Source organism: Choloepus didactylus, chromosome 6, assembly GCF_015220235.1.
Source record: "Choloepus didactylus isolate mChoDid1 chromosome 6, mChoDid1.pri, whole genome shotgun sequence".
Classification (NCBI taxonomy): domain Eukaryota; kingdom Metazoa; phylum Chordata; class Mammalia; order Pilosa; family Megalonychidae; genus Choloepus; species Choloepus didactylus.
In genome coordinates, this window is record NC_051312.1 from 32,454,516 (window position 1) to 32,474,357 (window position 19,842).

At 37.6% G+C, this 19,842-nt stretch overlaps 2 protein-coding genes across 3 annotated transcripts in view; both read right to left on the reverse strand.

Moving 5' to 3' along the window:
* The window catches only part of C6H11orf49 (chromosome 6 C11orf49 homolog), a 320,660-nt gene that overhangs the window by 141,939 nt on the left and 158,879 nt on the right, over positions 1-19,842 (reverse strand). For both annotated transcript variants that reach the window (XM_037838577.1, XM_037838576.1), the window contains exon 3: positions 11,353-11,483. In XM_037838577.1, coding sequence (XP_037694505.1) covers positions 11,353-11,483 — 131 coding nt within the window. The remainder of the gene's footprint in view (positions 1-11,352; positions 11,484-19,842) is intronic.
* Positions 8,520-10,905, reverse strand: LOC119536052 (calcium-transporting ATPase type 2C member 1-like). Its single transcript, XM_037838571.1, has one exon. The coding sequence runs from the start codon at positions 10,458-10,460 to the stop codon at positions 8,733-8,735; it is 1,728 nt and encodes a 575-aa protein (XP_037694499.1). The 5' UTR covers positions 10,461-10,905; the 3' UTR covers positions 8,520-8,732.

Sequence of the window (19,842 nt, forward strand, 5' to 3'; positions counted from 1 at the left end):
TATGGTCTCATTGTTCATCTTTAGTTCTTTGAGTAGCTGCTCTAGGTGCTGTGTCTCTTCTGGTCTTTTGATTTGGGTGCTTGGGCTTGGGTTATCCATATCGTCTGGTTTTTTCATATGCTTTATAATTTTCTGTTGTTTTTGGCTTCGTGGCATTTGCTGAACTTGATAGGGTTCTTTTAGGGTTTGTAGACCTATTGAAGTCCTTATCTCTAATTTATCAGATCTACAGCTTCGTGGAGTACACTTTCTCTAACTAACCAGCAGGTGGCGTCCACGAGCCACCTGTCCTCCACAAGCCAGTTCTCCCCTGCTTAGCCTTTTTGGTGAGTGGGGGAGTGAGTCTTGTCGGGCCCAATTGGTGTACTAAGCTTGCGTGTGTAGTTGGTGTTGCCTGCCCTGTATGTGGGGCGTGTTTCTGGGCAGTCGGGGAGGGGGGTGGCCCTAACAATCAAATCTCCCTGGTGATCCTAGAGTTTTAAAGCTGCTGCAATAGTCTAATCCTTCAGTTCAGTCCTGCCACAGTTTGTCTCTGCCATTGACCCACAAGTCCTTGGTATTGGCATATGGCTCCTGAGACTTGCAAGTGGGCCCCTCTTCCAGGCTGTGCACCCCGGGTCCTCTGTTGAGGGATGACTGTGCTATGTCACAGGTGAGTGCCGTCCCCCCAGGGCAGTTCTGGGCTGCTGGGCTGTGTAGGGAGGCTCCCAGTCTGCTCAAATGATGGCTGAATGGGGCTTTGTTAATTCACACTGCTCCACCTTCCCAACTCTGGGACAATCAGCTGAGGTTGCAGGAAAGGCTAATGTCCACGCCCAGTTTTGTGGTGTGTGCCTGTTATTTGAAGCACTTCCGTCACACTGGGTTGTCTGGGGCAGCTCTGGGCTATGGGGCTGGCGATGGGCAGGAGTGTTTCCTGTCCACCAGGATGGTGGCTGTGAGCGGACACCTCCCTTTTCTTGGGAAGTTGTGGTGTTTAGTGAATTTTCTCAGCCACTGGATTATTGCCTTTTGTCTCAGAGCTCTCTTAGTTCTGCTCTTGACTTGACGTGCCCAAATTGAAAGTCTTTGAAGCTTTCTGTATTGGGCTTCTTAGAGTAATTGTTTTAGAAAAAGAAAAAAGGATTAAAAAAAAAAAAAAAAAAAAACGGGCCCTCCTCAGAGATCTAATGGGTTATTGAAATGCTAAGAGACAAAGCAACCAGGGCCATTAAGGAAAGGTCCACAGGGCAGAGAGATCAGCTTTTCTTCAGGATTTGCATATGCGCCTCAAGGCCTGAGCTCCGCCCTTCCCCTTTCTGTGTTCACCAGAACTCCAAAAATCCTCTGCTTTTTTTTGGAGTTTTTTGTGTTGTTTTTTTTTTTTTCTATGCCTGTCTCCTCTCTGCTGGGGTGGCTGCTCTCAGATTCTCTGGTGTCTGGTCTCAGTCTATCTATGGTTGGAGTTTGGATCAGTAGAATGAGTTTCCGATAAGGGCTGCCACTGCAGTTCTCCCTTCTCCTTCCCGGAGCTGACAGCCCCTCCTCCCACGGGACTGAGCCTGGCAGGGAGGGGAGCGGGTCCCCTGGCCGCAAAAACTTACAGATTTCGCTGATCTCAGCAGTTCGACATTTTCATGAGTGTTGTATGAAGTATGCCCAAAGACAGATTGCTCTGTGGTGTCCAGTCCACGCAGTTCCTGGCTTTCTACCTACTTTCCTGGAGGAGTAACTAAAATATACAGCTCACCAGTCTGCCATCTTGCCCCGCCTCCTAAATAGTATTTTATATATAAGAAAAAATATATATATGCACACACACATACATATATACATCACAATACATATATAAACAATTGGTAAAAAGACAAAGTCCAAAATTAAATTCTAATTGGAAATAAACTGTGGACAAAAGCTTTTTTGAGTTCATATCACTAAACAGAAGTGAAGATTTATTTCAAGGAAATTTCAATCTTTGCCAGACTTACAAAATTCAGGTTAATCATTTTACAAAGAAAGAAAGAACAAAGTGAGAAGAATTTTAAAGGCTTATCAAATTTGAATAAATCTTTTTATTTCCAAGAGTCTAAAGTTGCTTAGATAGCAAGAGGTTTCCTATAGTCTTCATGAGGTTATCTGAAATTCACATAGGAAACTTAGCCTTATTTAGTACTTAGACATGCAGAAATGGCATTGCATCCCTGTGCTTGATAAAAAAAACTGGGATAAAATGTTTCTTTCCAGAAGGGACAAGGTCCTTAGTTTTCTGCAGGTGGCTTCAGTTTTAGATATATTATGCTGGAACTCTGCTCTTCTTTTGCTACCTCCTAGAGGAGTTAGTTTCCCCTTGATAATGGGAAAATATGTACAAGATGTTCTAAGAAACTTATCTGCAGAACAATAGTAACAGCCCACTGAGTAGGCATCTGGTACTTGACAATCTAATAGGAAAAAGGGGGCTTAATAAATCCCTTCCTTTGGATCTTGCCTCTGAGAGCTTTCATTCATTCTGAATTTAAAGTTCAGGACTGACATTCTGGGAATGAAAGATGTTCTGAAGTTTCCTGGAAGGAACTGAGAATATATTAAAACTATTTAACCAAAGATTTTAGGCTCACCTAGACCTGAAAGATTGTATTTGGTCTTTAAGAAAGCAGAGGCTGTCTGATTAACAAGCATAACAATAAATATCCAGTATAATATCTAGGTCTTTTTATGGCACAAGAGAAAGCAGCAAGAAGTTGGAGCTGCTTCCTCTCATCAGTTGGAAGAATCACTGGAAGCAGCTATAAGAAAGATAGAGAAATGCACATCTGCTTAGAGTCCAAATGCTATATGGATCCCTTGTGATAGTAAATAAATTCTTGAAGAGGCCCCACTTCTAAATCAGGAAAAGAATTAGGGATATTCAAAGCCTGTTTTCCATAGTTATCTCCATGTGCTATGTCACAGAAACCAGAGTTTAGCTCTAGCTGAATGCATCATTTTTCAGCATAATGGGCATTCAATAAATATTTGCTGACTGATTAAGGGCCTGGGAAAGGATTGGGTAAGACAGGTTCTGATGAAATAGCACAAACTTCACATATATACTTGCAACTCCCAGTTTTGTTTATGTAGAGACCAATGGGAGAGTTTTTCTGAGCTAAATTGAGTCCACATTAGTTTTTGCTTATTAGTGCCTACATTCTGTAAAGGAAATGATGCTATTTTCAGTACATGAAGTACTTCTTGCACAATAGTTTAATTGAGATAGATGATCTCTAGGGCTGTGTTCACAGAAGCAGTAAATGAAGTAGAAATAGTAGAAATAGCACATGAGCACAATAGAACTCTGGATCCTATTTCTAGTCGTGCTACTAACCCACTATGCAATCCTTCTGTAACTTAAACAATTTCATTATTCATAAAGTAGGCACAATGATACCTACCTTACCTATTTCTTAGGATAGTTGAAACGATCTAATAAAATACTGAGTAGGAGGAGTTTTAGAAAAAAATTTTCAGTACTTATATATAAAGTAGCAGTAGCAATGAATGAAGCAGGGTTGGGGATCTTGAAAACTCAATGAAAGCAAGCAGTATACCTGGCACTTGGTAAGCCCACCAGAAGTAGTTGTTGAATGAATGAGGAAACAGTTTAGGCCTTCTTCTACTTTGTTAGGGTTACTACAGAAACTGTCATAAAGGTATTCAATACTTATTTGGAAAAATATAAAATTCAAAGGTAGGAATAAGAACAAGTTCTTGAAAAACAGACGTGAAAAAAGGTTTTGATGTAGGGATTCTAAATCTGAAAAATGTGGAGCAATTGAATCTATTTTAATATTCCAAATATAAGAATCTAGTGCCATTTTCTAAGATAAGCTTCAACAGGGGTGGCTTTCATCCTTCATCTCACCAAGAGAAGTCTCAATAAAGGCATTTCCAATTGGTGTCTTTTTAAAATTTTTCCTTCGAGTCTAATTACAAGATGCCAAATCAACAGTATTTCAATATATAAATGTCTAGCATGTTCCTAAAGTATCCTCATGGCTCTTCTCAAGGATTTAAGGAGATTTTTACTTTAGTAAACTTTATTCTATTTCCCAAAATCTAGTTTTAGAATCTGACCTGTATTTCTAGTTGCTAAACAAAGCTTTTAACTGTGTTCCAAAGGAACTTCAACTTTTCAAATACAAGATATCATTTCCCCGTACAAATCTATTGCTCCTCCAATATACCTACCAAGTTGCCCAAGCCAGAAATCTAGAAATTATCATTGGTCTTCTCTCTCCCCGTTACATGCCAAATCCAATCACCAAAATCCTATGGAATCTATCTTTGAAAATGTCCCTTCCATGTCCACCAATAGTGCCTTAATTTCGGCACCTCAACCACTGCAAGTCTCCTATCTATGCTCCCTGCCTTCCATCTTGCCCTCTTAGCCATCTTCCACACTGCCTTTAAAGTGATCTTTCTATAATTCAAATATAATCACAACACTCTCCTGTCTAAAATCCTTCAAATAACACTTTTTAACAGATGTTTTTGACTCTTCACGGTCCCTTACCCCTCCAAGTAAATTGGTGATGGGATTTTCCATTTCTGCCAAGAAGACTTGTTGGAATTTTGTTTGGGATTGCACTGAATCTGTAAATCACTCTGGGTAGAAATGCCATCTTTTTTTTTTTTTTCATAACTTTAACATATATACATAACAGTGATAACTTTCAAAGTATGATTTAACAAGTAGTTAGAAAATTTCAAAGAATGTCATAGGTCACAGTTCCACAACTTCAGCTATTTCCATTACTGTAAAATATAACATACATATTGAAAAGTATTAACTTCAGATGCACAGCTCACCAAGCAGTTATATAGGTAATTTCAAAAATTGTTACAGGTTACAGTTCCACAGTTTCAGTTCTTTCCTTATTATGAAATGTAGGGTATATACAGAAAGGTGGAGACTTTCAAAGCACAATTTAACAAGTAGCTATAGAGCAAATTTCAAAGAATGTTATAGGTTACAGTTCCACAATTTCATTTACCTCCTTCCAGCTATTCCAACACCTCAGCATCTAAAAAATATATATACATTTATATAAAGTTTCAGTATTCATAGACCTTTGTTAAATCTTATCTTGTTTGTTGCTACCCCTTCCTCTGACTTAATTTCTTTCTCCATCTTTAGGGGTGTTCTAGGCAGTGACCACTCTACTTGTTCATATTGAAAGGGGGTGTCAACAAGAAATGACATCTTGAAAATATTTAGTCTTCCAATTCATGAGCATGGAATATCCTTCTATTTATTTAAGTCTTCTTTGATTTCTTTTAGCAATGTTTTGTAGTTTTCCATGTATATGCCTTTTTTCATCCTTGGTTAAATTTATTCCTAGATATCTGAGTCTCTTAGTTGCTATTGTAAATGAGCCACTTTCTTAATTTTCTCTTCAGACTATTCATTACTAGTGTATAAAAACACTACTGAGTTTTGGATGTTGATCTTGTACCCTGCCACTTTGCTGAATTAGTTTATTACCTCTAGCAGCTTTGCTGTGGATTTTTCGAGACTTTCTATATACAGGATCATGTTATATGCAAATAATGAGTTTTATTTTCTTTCTTTCCAATTTGGATGCATTTTACTTCTTTTTCTTGCTTAACTGCTTTGGCTAGAACTTGCAGTACAATGTTGGATAACAGTGGTGCCAGTGGGCATCCTTGTCTTGTTCCAAATCTTATCAGGAAAGCTTTCATTTCATCATTGAGTACGATGCTGGCTGTGACTTTCCTAAATATGCCCTTTATCATGTTGAGGAAGTTTCCTTCTATTCCTAGTTTTAAAAGTGTTTTTATCAATAAGGGGTACTGGATTTTGTCAAATGCCTTTTCTGGGTAAACTGAGATGGTCATGTGATATCTTTATCTGGCCTTGGTATTAGCATGAGGTTGGCTTCATAAAACAAGTTGGGAAGTGTTCCCTCCTCTTCAAATTTTTTGGAAGAGTTTGAACAGTGTTAGTTTTAATTCCTCTTGAAATGTTTGGTAAAATTCACTAGTGAAGCCATCTGGTCCTGGGTTTTTCTTTGTTGGGAGGTTTCTGACTGCTGATTCAATCTCTTTACTTGCAATTGGTCTGTTGAGAGCTTCTTTTTTTCTAGCATCAATGTAGGCTGTTCGCATTTCTAGGAACTTGTCCATTTCATCTAGGTTGTCTAATTTGTTGGCATACAGTTGTTCATGGTACCTTTTTACAATTCTTTCTATTTCTGTTAGGCCAGTAGTAATGCTCACCCTTTCATTTCTGATTTTAATTGTTTCCTCTCTTCTTTTTCAATCTAGCTAAATGTTTGTCAAATTTTATTGACCTTTTTTTAAGATCCAACTTTTGGATTTGTTAATTCTCTCTATTTTTAAATTCTGTCTGTTGTTTTGTTCTCTATTTCATTTATTTCTGCTCTAATCTTTGAGTTTAGTTTACCGTTTTTTTCTAGTTCCTCCAAGTGCTTGGTTAGGTCTCTGAGTTCTTTCTTCTTATTTTAATGTTAGCATTTAGGGCTATAAATTTCCCTCTCAGCACTGCCTTTGCTGCATCCCATAAGTTATGATTATGTTGTGTTCTCATTTTCATTCATTAAGATATTTCCTTATTTCCCTTTGGATTTATTCTTTGACCCATGGATTGTTTAAGAGTATGTTAACTTCCATATATTTGTGGATTTTCCAGTTCTCCATCCATTATTTATTTCTAGCTTCATTCCATTGTGGTAAGAGAAGATGCTTTGTATAATTTCAATCTTTTAAAATTTACTGAGACTTGTTTTCCTAATATGTGGTCTACCCTGGAGAATGATCCATGTGCACTGCAGAAGAAATGTATATCCTGCTGTTTCATGGTTCAGTGTTCTGTGTATGTTTGTTAGGTCTAGTTCATTTATCATATTGTTCAAGTTCTCCGTTTCTTTACTGATCTTCTGTCTAGATGTCCTGTCCATTGACTGATGTGGTGTATTGAAGTCTCCAACTGTTATTGTAGAGGTGTCTATTTCTCCTTTCAGTTTTGCCAATGTTTGCCTCATATATTTTGAGGTACTGTGATTAAGTGCATAAATGTTTATGATTGTTACGTGAATTGACCCTTTCATTAATATATAGAGTCCTTCTTTGTCTCTTATAATAGCCTTTGACTTAAAGTCTATTTTGTCCAATATTATTAAAGCTACCCCAGCTTTCCTTTGATTACTATTTGCATAGAATTATTTTTTTCCTTCCCTTTCTTTCTACTATTTGTGTTCTGGGGCCTAAGGTATGTCCCTCATGGAGAACATATCGTCGGATTGTACTTTTTTATCCATTCTGCCAATCTGTGTATTTGGATTAGTGAGTTTAATACCTTAACATTCAGTGTCATTACTAATAAGGTAGGACTTCAGACATTTTGCCCTTTGCTTTTTATATGTTATATTTTTTTTGTCTCTCTTTTCTTTATTATAGCCTCCTTTTGTGTAGTTGATCTTTTGTAATGTAACTCACTGATCCCTTTCTCATTTAAAATACTTTCTTTGTGGTTACCCTGGGTTTGTACTAAACAACCTAAGTTTAGTTTGAAATGATACTAACTTAACTTCAATAACATACACATTCTCTGCTCCCATATCCCTCTGTTTCCCCTTTATGTTGTTTTTGTCACACATTACCTATTTATATTTGTGTGCCCACTATAAGGAAATACGATTATTTTTTATTCAATGGTATTCTAAGTCTTACAGGAAATAAAGATACAGTTATATACTGAAGATACAGTACTATTGGGGTGTGTCTTTATCCATTTAGTTACCTTTACTGAAGATTTTCACTTTTTCATACTGCTGTAAGCTACTCTCTTCTGTATTTTCCTTTCAACCTGAAGAACTCCCTTTAGCAATTCTTATAGGATAAGTCTTTTGGTGATTAACCCTCTCAGTTTTTGTTTATTTGTGAATGTCTTAAACACTCCTTCAGTTTTGAAGGACAGTTTTGCCAGATAAAGAGTTTTTGGCTGGCTGTTTTTCTGCTTTAGTTTACATGGTATTTTCTTTTTTTTTTTTCAAATTGTAGTATAGCCTTTTCAATCACAAAAAGAAAGAAAAGAACAGTAACCTGACAGTGGTCACATCCTGTGCAAAAAACATGATACAAAAATGGTATGCACAAGGTATCTGAGTTGCTTACACTGCAGGAAAAAGTAAATACAGTAGCTGAAATATGGCACTCCTGGGACTTGATTTCTCAACCAAAAGAATACCTTTGAAATAATTAAATTTATTTGTGTATTAGTAAGAAAATCCCACCACCATAAATAGGACAATATTTAAAATTAAAAACAAAAAACAAAACAAAAAAACTATCTAAGATAGATAGTGTATTTGTACTACTACAAATACACTAGGTATTGCTAGACCTCTTTTCAGTGCAGAAGGTGGTTCAGGCTCTGCCTTTTTTTTTTTTTTTTTTTTTTTTTAATTAAATAACTACCCATAGGCTTTATAAAGTTGCACTCTATTGCAAGAGCCAACTTCAATCACGGAATATGTTATCAAAGTTGCATAATTTCATTCAGAATTGTCAGCAGGTTAAAGTCTCATATCAAGTTTTTAACATTAACGTTCACATTTAGTCAATGTAAAGTTACAAAGTTCTCGAATCTTCATTAATCCTCTTGAAGTTGCCCTTCTAAATGATTCTCAGGCTGCAATTCCTAGTTTGCAAATAAAAGAATGCAATATGCATCATACTTCAAGAAAAGACGATAGTGCCAAAGTAACATGCTTCTGAATCTTTTCCCTGCTCCTTTCAACCTTCTTTATAATTTCTGCCACTATGCACACTGAAGAGGTGAGACCCAAAAGAAACAGCAAATCCAGTATGCTTAGGCTCTCCATCTGAAAAACTTTCTGAAGTGGAGGAAAGTAAATAACTAATAATTGTCCCATGATGGATCCAAGAACAGCATAGCAAAACATTTTATTACTGCAGAGTCCAATCTCAAACACAGATTTGGTCTGGGATCTGGAACTCAGTATGAACATGTCAAAAAACACAAAGCACGTAAAAGTCATTGTTGTGTCTTTATCCACTGGTTCTACTCCAAGGCTCTGAGCTGGAGGTCCATCCATAATAATATTGATCCATAAAATCTGCATGGCATTGAGAGGATTAGGAAAGTTCATTAATGTAGCCAATGAGATTAAAGTTAAGGCTGCTATACTCATGCTCAGTTGAAATCTAACAAAGTTTTTAATGTTGTTATAAATCCCTTTACCCTCTTCAACTGCAGACATTATGGTTTGGAAATCATCATCCACCAGGATCATATTTGCTGCCTCTTTGCAAATATCTGTTCCAGTCTGGCCCATTGCAACTCCAATGTCTGCAGCTTTCAGAGCAACTGCATCATTTACTCCATCTCCTGACATGGCTACAACGGACCCATTCTTCTGGAGAGACTTAATAATTTTCATCTTGTGCCTTGGACTGGCTCTGTAAAATACTGCAACCTTTGGTACTATTTGTGAAAGCTGCTGGACATCCATTGTATTGTTTTCTTCTCCTGAAACTGACTGGGAAGTTTTGGAATATAATCCCAGACGACTGGCAACTGCAACTGCAGTCTCCTGTGAGTCTCCGGTAATCATTTTTATTGATACTCCTGAGGCAATGAGTGTTGTAACAGCTTCTTTCACACCAGTCCTAGGAGGATCAATGATTCCCACCAGGCCAAGAAATGTCAGCTGTCCCAGTTCAGGACCAGAAGCCAAAGCAAGAACTCTAAGTCCTGCTGAGCCCATCTGTGCCTTCTCTTGTTGGTACACATCTCTCTGCTGCTGGGCAAGTGTCAAGGTTTGCCCTTTGCTGTGGTATGTAGTACAGTATTTAATCACCTGTTTATAAGCACCCTTCATAAAACAAATCTCTGGTCCATCCTGCTGCGTTAGGTGTACACACTCAACAGCCATCCACTTTTGCTCAGAGCTAAAATGGTATTCAGCTTTTCTAATGTAGTCCTGTTGAAGTCCATCAAGACCCATCCTCATTGCAAGAGCAATTAAGGCTCCTTCAGTTGGCTTCCCCATTAGAGTGTCGTTTCTAATTACTGCATCATTGCACACATAGCCTTCCTCAACGATTCTGCTAACAGCAGGGTTATAGAATCCATGAACAACATCATCATCAACGATCACTTCCCCAAACTGATTATAGCCTACTCCAGTAACCTCAGCATGTAGACCATCTGAAGTAAACATATGAGTAACAGTCATTTCATTCTTCGTCAGTGTTCCAGTTTTATCTGAACAAATCACATTACAGCAACCCAGAGTTTCAACAATAGACAGTTTTTTCACAATGGCCCTTTTCTTCACCATTCTCATAACGCCAAGGGCCAGAGTCACTGTGACCACAATGGGAAGACTTTCAGGAATTGCTGCTACAGCCAAACTTACACTAATAGTAAACATTTCCAGGATATCTTTTCCTAGTAATCAGCCAACTAACATGATGATACCTATTATACCAAAGGAGTAAAAAGAAAGTTGTTTTCCTAAGAGGTCCATGCTCTTCTGCAGAGAGGTTTTTGGTGCTTCTCCTGCTGGCATCATTTTAAAAACCTCCCCAAATTCAGAATTTTCTCCTGTTCCAATGACAATACCCTTTGCTTTGCCACATCTGACCAGTGTTCCCATGAAGGCGATGTTACTTCTTGATGCAAGATCTCCATTAGTTGCAGCTGGCTGAGGAGCTGTCACCTTTGAGCAAGGAGTGGTCTCTCCTGTCAGGCTGGACTCATCAATGGAAAGATCCACAGGCTTGGAGAGCCAGAGGGTCGCCTCGGACTAGCTCTGTTCCTTTTTCCACTCAATGGAGAAAGCCTCAGCCATTTTCAGTTCCCAGTTCTGTGACCCAGACAAGGGTATAGCACACCAGTATACATGGCATTTTAATATTTGCCAAGAACAAGGTCTCCAGAGCCAAATTGCCTGGCTATGAGTTTGGCCTCAGCATTTACCGTATGACCTGCCAAGTTACTTAACTCTCTGATCATCAGTTTCATTAGTTATAACATGGGGATTATAGTATCTACCACAGAGAGCTGTTGTGAGGATTAAATGAGTTATATACATAAAGTTCTCAGAGAGCACCTGGCTCTCAATAAGTTTTATTAGTCATGGTGGTGGTGGTGGTAGAAATAATTATTGTATCTCTGGCACAAGACAGCTTGTTAAAAACAAGGTACTCCTAGAGCTGTGGATAGCATGCACTCAAATAGTATTTAAATGAAGGAAAGAAGGATACAAGTTTGGAAGAAAGGAAGGAAAGAAGGCCAGAAAGAAATAATTTGGGAAGACTTACCACCATTTTTCCCCACAGTTCTGAAGCATCTCCAGAAGGCCCGTAAGAATGATGCCCTATTGTGCGGAGTGGCTTGGATGAAGCTGAATTCTCGAAAGAGAATGTGAGTTCCCTGACATACACTATTAAAGCTGCAGAGAGAAAAAAAAAAAAAACAAGAAATCATTGTTAGATGGTTATGTCTAGGGGGCAGGACTCAAAATAAAACATTGAGACCTGATAGAACCACTGCCAAAAAAGGGAAAAATCTTTTTATTTTTTCAACAAAACTCTAAAGGTTAGACTGAGTCTTTCTATAGGGAAGTCTCTTCACATAACCACCTCTGAAAATTCCTGGATTACAATTCCTCTGAGTGCTCCCCATCTCCCACATACATGCACTAAAGAAGTTTTAATCAGTCACTGGATCATTTTATATAGAGGGAAATCATTCAGCCTTTACCTGGATGACACTGGTACTCTTCTCTTTTTGTAAAATAGCTCTTCCTCTACCTCATTCTTAAAGGTATTCTTTCAGTATTCTCCCTGACCGCTGCCATATAAAGACATGGTTTATGGGGTCATAACTGGGTTATCTGTTCCAGTTTGGGGGTGGTGTTATTTACCTCTCTGACAGTAACCCCAGAGAGAAATTCTATGTGCCAGAGGATATAAAAGTTCCTGTAACAGAAGGTAAATTAGAAGGATTCATAGCAAAAGAAAGTGGCCCCCAAATGAAAGTATGAAGCAGAGCCCCAGGACCCAAATGAGTCACTATTTAAGCTGGGCCCTGAAAAGAGAAAAAAATATATTCAATTGTAATTGGGTTCTTCTGCCAAAGAAATTAAGGGTGTAGAGCCTGGAATAGTCTAAAAATGGAAATTCCACTAAAGCATAGGCAATTATCCAGAAATCATCTCTATCAAGGGTAGACTTCAGGTTCCAGAAAACTCCTAAATTCCCTGGGTGGAAAATATATTAATCTTTGCAGAGAAGCAGACAATGAACTGAAGATGAAAGCAATGGAAGGAACAATGTAACTCCAAATGCCAATTTTCCTTTGTTTACAGGGGAAAAAAAATCAGAATCACTGAACTGAACAGGAAAAAATTTCCAGGATCCATTTACTCCATTCCCCTTCTCCCAGACCAACTTCAGGGGGAAGTGTCAACCTGTCTTTAACATAAAGTATGCTATCATTTAGGATAAAATTAGCTTCCGCCTGTTAATATTAACAATACTGTATGACAACACAAATTACATACCCTCCTTGCCTCATGGAAAACTAGCATAGAAATCTACTTCTAAGACAAGTATAAGGAAGTATAAGGACATTTGGCAAAAGATTAGGCTAGAAGAGTTTTTAAAAAGCAATGAACGGGACGTGTGAAGGCAGGGCAAGATGGCGGCATAGAGAGAAGTAGAAGCTAAGTAGTCCCCCTGGAACAACTACAAAAACCCAGAAACTACTAGTAAATAATCCAGAATAACTGCAGGGGGACAAACGAGACCATCCACTCCTCATACACTAACTGAATTGGGAGGAATGCCCGAGAACACAGCATAAAATCTGTAAGTAAAACCTGCGGATCCAAGTCGTGAGACCCCCTCCCCCATAGCCCGAGCTGCAAAGCCTCGTGGTGCCAGAGAGAGGCTCTCTCCCAGCAAGCAAATATAGCTCAGCTGAGCTCCAACTGAGGTTTTAAGTAGCGAGTGTGAACTGCTCACTACAGGTATGCAGCCCCAAAAAACAGACAGGCTTTGGGTGACGACTGACCTTGGAGAGCTGGAGGGTCGCCTTGGACTGGGTCTGAAGGGGACTATCTGTTTCTTTTTCGGCTCAGTGGAGAAAGCCCCAGTCATTTTCAGTTTCCAGGGCTGTGACTCGGCGAAGGGTGGAGACAGCACAAGCAGAGAAAGAGAGACCACTGAAATGCTAATAACCTCCACCTGGGGGGTCTGTCTTCTCTAGGAGGAAAGGGGTGGGGCCCTTTCCATTCAGAACCAGACCCCAGAGCCTGGGGGAACACGGCCATACCGCCTGACACCAGTCAAGAATTATAGGCTAACAGGCATCACCTGTTGGGCAGAAAAGCACAGTGACCTGAGGCATCAAAGGGTGGAGCAATTTTCTAAGACACACCCACAGGGAAACCAGATACTGAGTATTTCTTCCCTCTGGGACCTGAGCCTGTTCTGGTCTGGGAAAACCTGATTTGGATAACCAAGGAAACCATGCCTAGACAACAGAAAATTACAACCTACACTAAGAAAAACAAAGTTATGGCCCAGTCAAAGGAACAAACGTACACTTCAACTGAGATACAGGAATTTAAACAACTAATGCTAAATCTAATCAAAAAGTTTAAAGAAGATATTGCAAAAGAGATAGAGGCTGTAAAGGAAACACTGGGCATATATACAGCAGAACTCAAAAGTTCAAAAAAAAAACTAGTAGAATCTACGGAAATGAAGTGCGCAACACAGAAGATGAAAGACACAATGGAAATATACAACAGCAGATCTCAAGAGGCAGAAGAAACACTCAAGAACTGGAGAACAAAACACCTGAAAGCCTACATGCAAAGGAGCAGATGGAGAAAAGAATGAAAAAATATAAGCAACGTCTCCGGGAACTCAAGGATGAAACAAAGTACAATAATGTACATATCATTGGTGTCCCAGAAGGATAAGAGAAGGGAAAGGGGGCAGAAGCAATAATAGAGGAAATAATTAATGAAAATTTCCCATCTCTTATGAAAGACATAAAATTACAGATCCAAGAAGCGCAGCGTACTCCAAACAGAAGAGATATGAATAGGCCTACGCCAAGACACTTAGATTATCAAATGTCAAAGACAAAGAGAGAATCCTGAAAGCAACAAGAGAAAAGCAATCCATTACATACGAAGGAAGCTTAATAAGACTATGTGCGGATCTCTCAGCAGAATCCACGGAGGCAAGAAGGAAGTGGTGTGATATATTTAAGATACTGAAAGAGAAAAACCGCCAACCAAGAATCCTATATCCAGCAAAGCTGTCCTTCAAATATGAGGGAGAGCTCAAAATATTTTCTGACAAACAGACAATGAGAGACTTTGTGAACAAGACACCTGCCCTACAGGAAATACTAAAGGGAGCACTACAGGGTGATAGAAGACAGGACTGCATGGTTTGGAACACAATTTTGGGAGAGGGTAGCACAACAATGTAAGTACACTGAACAAAGGTAACTATGAATACGGTTGAGAGAGGAAGGTGGGGAGCATGTGAGACACCACAAGAAAGGAGGAAAGATAAAGACTGGGACTGTGTAACTTGGTGAAATCTAGAGTATTCAACAATTGTGATAAAATGTACAAATATGTTCTTTTACGAGGGAGAAGAAGCAAATGTCAACCTTGCAAGGTGTTAAAAATGGGGAGGCATTGGGGGAGGGATGCAATCAGTATAAACTAGAGACTGTAACTAATAGAATCATTGTATTATGCTTCCTTTAATGTAACAAAGGTGATATACCAAGGTGAATGCAGATAAGAGGGGGGGATAGGGGAGGCATGTTAGACACTTGTCATTGGTGGTATTGTCTGATTCTTTATTCTACTTTGATATAAGGTTATTTTTCCTTTTGCTGCTTCCTAGCTGTCATTTTTTTTTTCCTCTTTCTTTTGCCTCTCTACCTTCTCTGACTGTCCCTCCTGCCTTGTGGAAGAAATGTAGATGCTCTTATATAGATAGTGGTGAAGGTGGTGAACACATAAATGTATGACCATGCAGAGAACCATCGATTATTTACTTGGGATGGAATGTATAGTGAGTGAACAAATGGGTTGATGACAAAACCTCGAGGGCAATATACTGAGTGAAATAAGCCAGACACATAAGGACAATTATTGCAGGGTCTCACTGATAGGAGCTAATTATAATATGTAAACTCATAGACATGAAATATAAGGTACCAAGATATAGGACGAGGCTTAAGAATGGGGAGTGGTTGCTTAGTATGAGCAGAATGTTGAATTAGGATGAACTTAAATGTTTGGAAAAGAACAGGGGTGTTGGTAGCAAGATGTGAGAATAATTAACAGCGCCGAATGGTGTGTGAATGAGGTGGAAAGGGGAAGCTCAGAGTCATATATGTCACCAGAACGAAAGTTGGAGGTCAAAAGATGGGAATGTATAAAACTGAATCCTATGTGTAGAAAAGTAGGGGAAGGAAACAAACAGACAAAGGTACCCAGTGTTCTTTTTTACTTCAATTGCTCTTTTTCACTCTAATTATTATTCTTGTTATTTTTGTGTGTGTGCTAATGAAGGTGTCAGGGATTGATTTAGGTGATGAATGTACAACTATGTAATGGTACTGTAAACAATCGAAAGTACAATTTGTTTTGTATGACTGCGTGGTATGTGAATATATCTCAATAAAATGATGATTTAAAAAAAAAAAAAAAAAAAAAAAAAAAACTGAATCCTATGGTGGGCAATGCCCATGATCAACTATACAAATACTAGAAATCGCTTCCATAAACCAGAACAAATGTGTGACAATACAATTAGAAGTTAATAATAGAGGGGCATATAGGGAAGAACTATATACCTATTACAAACTATTTACTACAGTTAGTAGTATTTCAACATTTTTTCATAAACAGTAACAAATGTACTATATCAATACTACGAGTCAACAATTGAGGGGGGTTGGTTAGAGATAAGGGAGGATTAGAGTTTCCTTTTCTTTTTTTCTTTTTTCATCTTTCACTTTATTTCTTGTCTGGAGTAATGAAAAGTTTCTAAAAATTGAACAAAAATTAAGTGTGTTGGATGCACAGCTGTATGAGGGTACCCAGGGGCAAGTGATTGTACACTTTGGATCTTTGGATAATTTATATGGTATCTGAACAATCTCAATAAAAATAAAAAAAAAAAAGCAATGAACGTGTTAACCTACCCACTCAGTATGTGGTACCTCTGCTGTCTGGAGCAAAGGAAAATGGAAAATAAGACAAATGAGCTGTTACAGGTAAATGGGGTAGGCTACATTTCCAGCAAATGAAGTCTGAAATGATAACATTCCAGCCTAAATTTATGAAGTTATCCAGCAAAGAATTAGTCCCCGATTGTGCTTCCTACCCTAAAGGAAAAATGCTTGTGTCTAAGGCATGGTCTAGGCTATAAAAGAACTAATCATAATGAAATTATATCCTTAGTGTAGCTTTTTAAAAAAATCTATTTTTTAACTAGGGAATAATTTGCACTAAAGAATCTGACCGAACAGCAATATAGATAAGTAAGAATTTACACAAGAATTTACAAAATAAGAATCTTACAAAACAAACTGAAAGAGCAAGGGCATAACATATTGAAGAAGTTAAAAAGATTTATATATGTATTTAGGCAAATGCCTTTAGATAATCCATACCAATAAAATTCACATTTAATTGAAAATAAAAATGATTAGAAATGTTTGATTAAGGTGACAGTTGGTCAGTATGGAGATCATAATCACCTTACCCAAAAAGTTAACAGATGAAACTATATAATTACCTAAAATTCTTTTATATAAGATTGCTGTAATGAAAAAGAAGAAAATGTAATACTGCTCAAATCTCAAATCTTTACTGGAATGTCTTTTCCCACCTCTGTCTATTAAAATTCTATCCAATCTTTCAGGACCAATATCAAATGCCAAGTGTTGTGTGAAGTCTTCCTGATCCTGCTTTCGCCCCAGATTCCCACCATATATCTCATTTATATCTCTCTAATGGTACTCACATTTGCTGCCTTGTTTTAAAGTTGGTGGACTTATTTCTCCTTCTAGATTATAAGTTCTATGGTAGTAAGAAATTAGGCTATACTCATCTTTGTCTCTGTACATTACCTAAAACATGGTGGATGCTCCATATATATTTGGAGTAATTGATTTAGAAAAATAAGAAAACAACAGATAAGTAACACCAGGCGGAATGTATCAGGATTTATATTTTCAGCTAGCCACACTGGAAATATTGAAAGTATGTATTTTAGAAGCTTTTTAAAATCCAGGACTTTGGTCTGATATTATTGTTTTGATATTATAATACCAGCTATGTTTTTTTTTTTATTGTTAGATTAGTGAAATATTTTTATGGGTGGATTTTAAAAGAATAGTTGCTTTTAACTTACACGAAGAAAAACAATTGGTTGTGACACATCATATCTCTAATAGATAATATATTTGGTTTACCTAAATTCTTTAGAATTTCTGCATCTAATCCAAGGGAGACATAGATCTATAATTTCTTCCTGTTGGGACAAATTTACCAGTTTTTTGGAATCAGTTATTTTTGGAAATGAGCTTTCCCTACATAGTGGCTCTGACGAAGCTCTCAGCTAAAATTCCACCAGCTGTGGTCATCATTCCATTTCCATGTGATCTGTTTGCAGAGTGTCAGGGGATCTCTCTACCCTTGGGGCAAATTCTCCATAAACTAAGAGAGACCAGAGACAGCAGTATAAAAGGCAGGTCACAAGTTTGATGCCAGGAATTACCCACAACTTTTTCCAGACATAGAGAACATCCTTCACCCACTTTCCACAATGCAGAGGGAGCGGTACAGACAGGCACCTTGGACTGTTATTGGACAAGGAGACCACCTGAGCTCAGGACTTTGGAAACCATGTTCTGTAGTCCTGTGTACAAGACCTGCTTTTCCTTTCATCCTCTCCAAACACTTTGCATTTGGGGGGAGAACAGTGATTGTACCAGCTATGTTTTGATTAGTAATTGTCTGGCATAGCTTTTTCTTTGCTTGTAATTTTAACCTTTCTGGGCCATTTTGTTTTAGGTATGTCTCTTTTAATTAATATTTGGCCATATTTTACTTTTGTACTCAAACTTGGAATCTTTATCTTTTAAAAGGGAGTTATTCTCCAACTCAGTAGTCTGGACTCCTTCGTGAAGACGACTGTATAACAATATAGATTACAAGGGGTGACAGTGTGATTGTGAAAACCTTGTGGATCACACTCTCTTTACCTAGTGTATGGATGGATGAGTAGAAAAATGGGGTCAAAAACTAAATGAAAAATAGGGTGGGATAGGGGAGATGGTTTGGGTGTTCTTTTTTTACTTTTATTTTTTATACTTATTATTTCTGATGTAAGGAAAATGTTCAAAAATAGATTGGGGTGATGAATGCATAACTATATGATGATACTGTGAACAGGTGACTGTACACCATGGATGACTGTATGGTATGTGAATATATTTCAATAAAACTGAATTTAATTTTTAAAAAAAGGAAAAAAAAGGGAGTTGATGTATTTGAATCATTTCTGCTATCTTATTTTGTGTTTCCTGTGAATTCTTTTATTTTCCCCCTTTTTCCTGCCTTCTACTGTATTAGTAAAGTTTTTTAAAAATTTTTCTCTCCCTCTATTAGTTTGGAAGGTATCTACAGAATCTGTAATGTTTAACTATTTCTCTTAAAATTTAATATACATATTTATCTACACATGTTTAAAAAGATCTAAAACTACTCATTATGTTTATCACCCTCCAAAACAAAACATGGACTAAAGCACACTTTAAACACTGTAAATAACTTATTTAACTAACTTATAAATAACTTATTTAAATAACATAACTCCCCATCTTCTGATATTGTTTTCTAGAATTTGACTTCTACCTTCTTCAACATAAAAATTACTTTTTACTTTTTTAAGTTAATTAAGTTTACTAATATATTGTACCAAGTTTCATTGCTCACAACTGTTTCTTGCAGTCAGCTCTTTCCCTCTTGGTTCAATTGTTGTCTGCTCAAGTGCATCCTTTAGGAAAAGTCCACGATCATTTATCTGAAATCCTTCAGACCTCTATGTTTTTGACTTGATAAATTTTTGGATTTTTGAAAGGCAATATATAACACAAACCATATGTGATATAACACCCCAAATGGAGCTGGGGTAGCACCCCATAATCAAGCATATTAAAATTTCTACAGTGAAACATATGAATAGTCACACTAACTGGGATAAATAAATAGCCTCAAGAGTTAGTTAAGGTCAAGTTTGCCCCCCAATGGATTTACCAAAAACTTAAAAACATCAGGATTTTAAAGCTTTTGGATTTCTGAATTGTAGATTAAGGACTCACAGAACTGTAGTGCCTGTCGGTAGTAAATGCTCTCAGTTTTCACCTACCTTCTTTATTTTACCCTCTGGAGTAATGGTTTAACTGGGTAGAGAATTCTGGGATGTTGCTTATCTTTTCTTAGCACCTGAAAGATACTACTCCATTGTCATCTGGTATCTATCACTGCTATCAATAAGCCAGCTGTCAAACTCCTGCCATTCCTTTGGAGTTAATCATTCTGATAGGTTATTTTCTTTATCATTAATGTTCTGCAGTTTCTACAATGCATCTACCGTGTAGATTTATTTTTATCATGCTTAGCACTTTAATCTGAGGACATGTCTTCTGTCAGTTTTGTAACTACTCAGCCAATATCTCTTTTACTGTTGCTTTTT

Excerpts from the sequence above, each read along its gene's own strand:
- LOC119536052 (XM_037838571.1), bottom strand. The coding sequence starts at position 10,460 with ATGTTTACTATTAGTGTAAGTTTGGCTGTAGCAGCAATTCCTGAAAGT.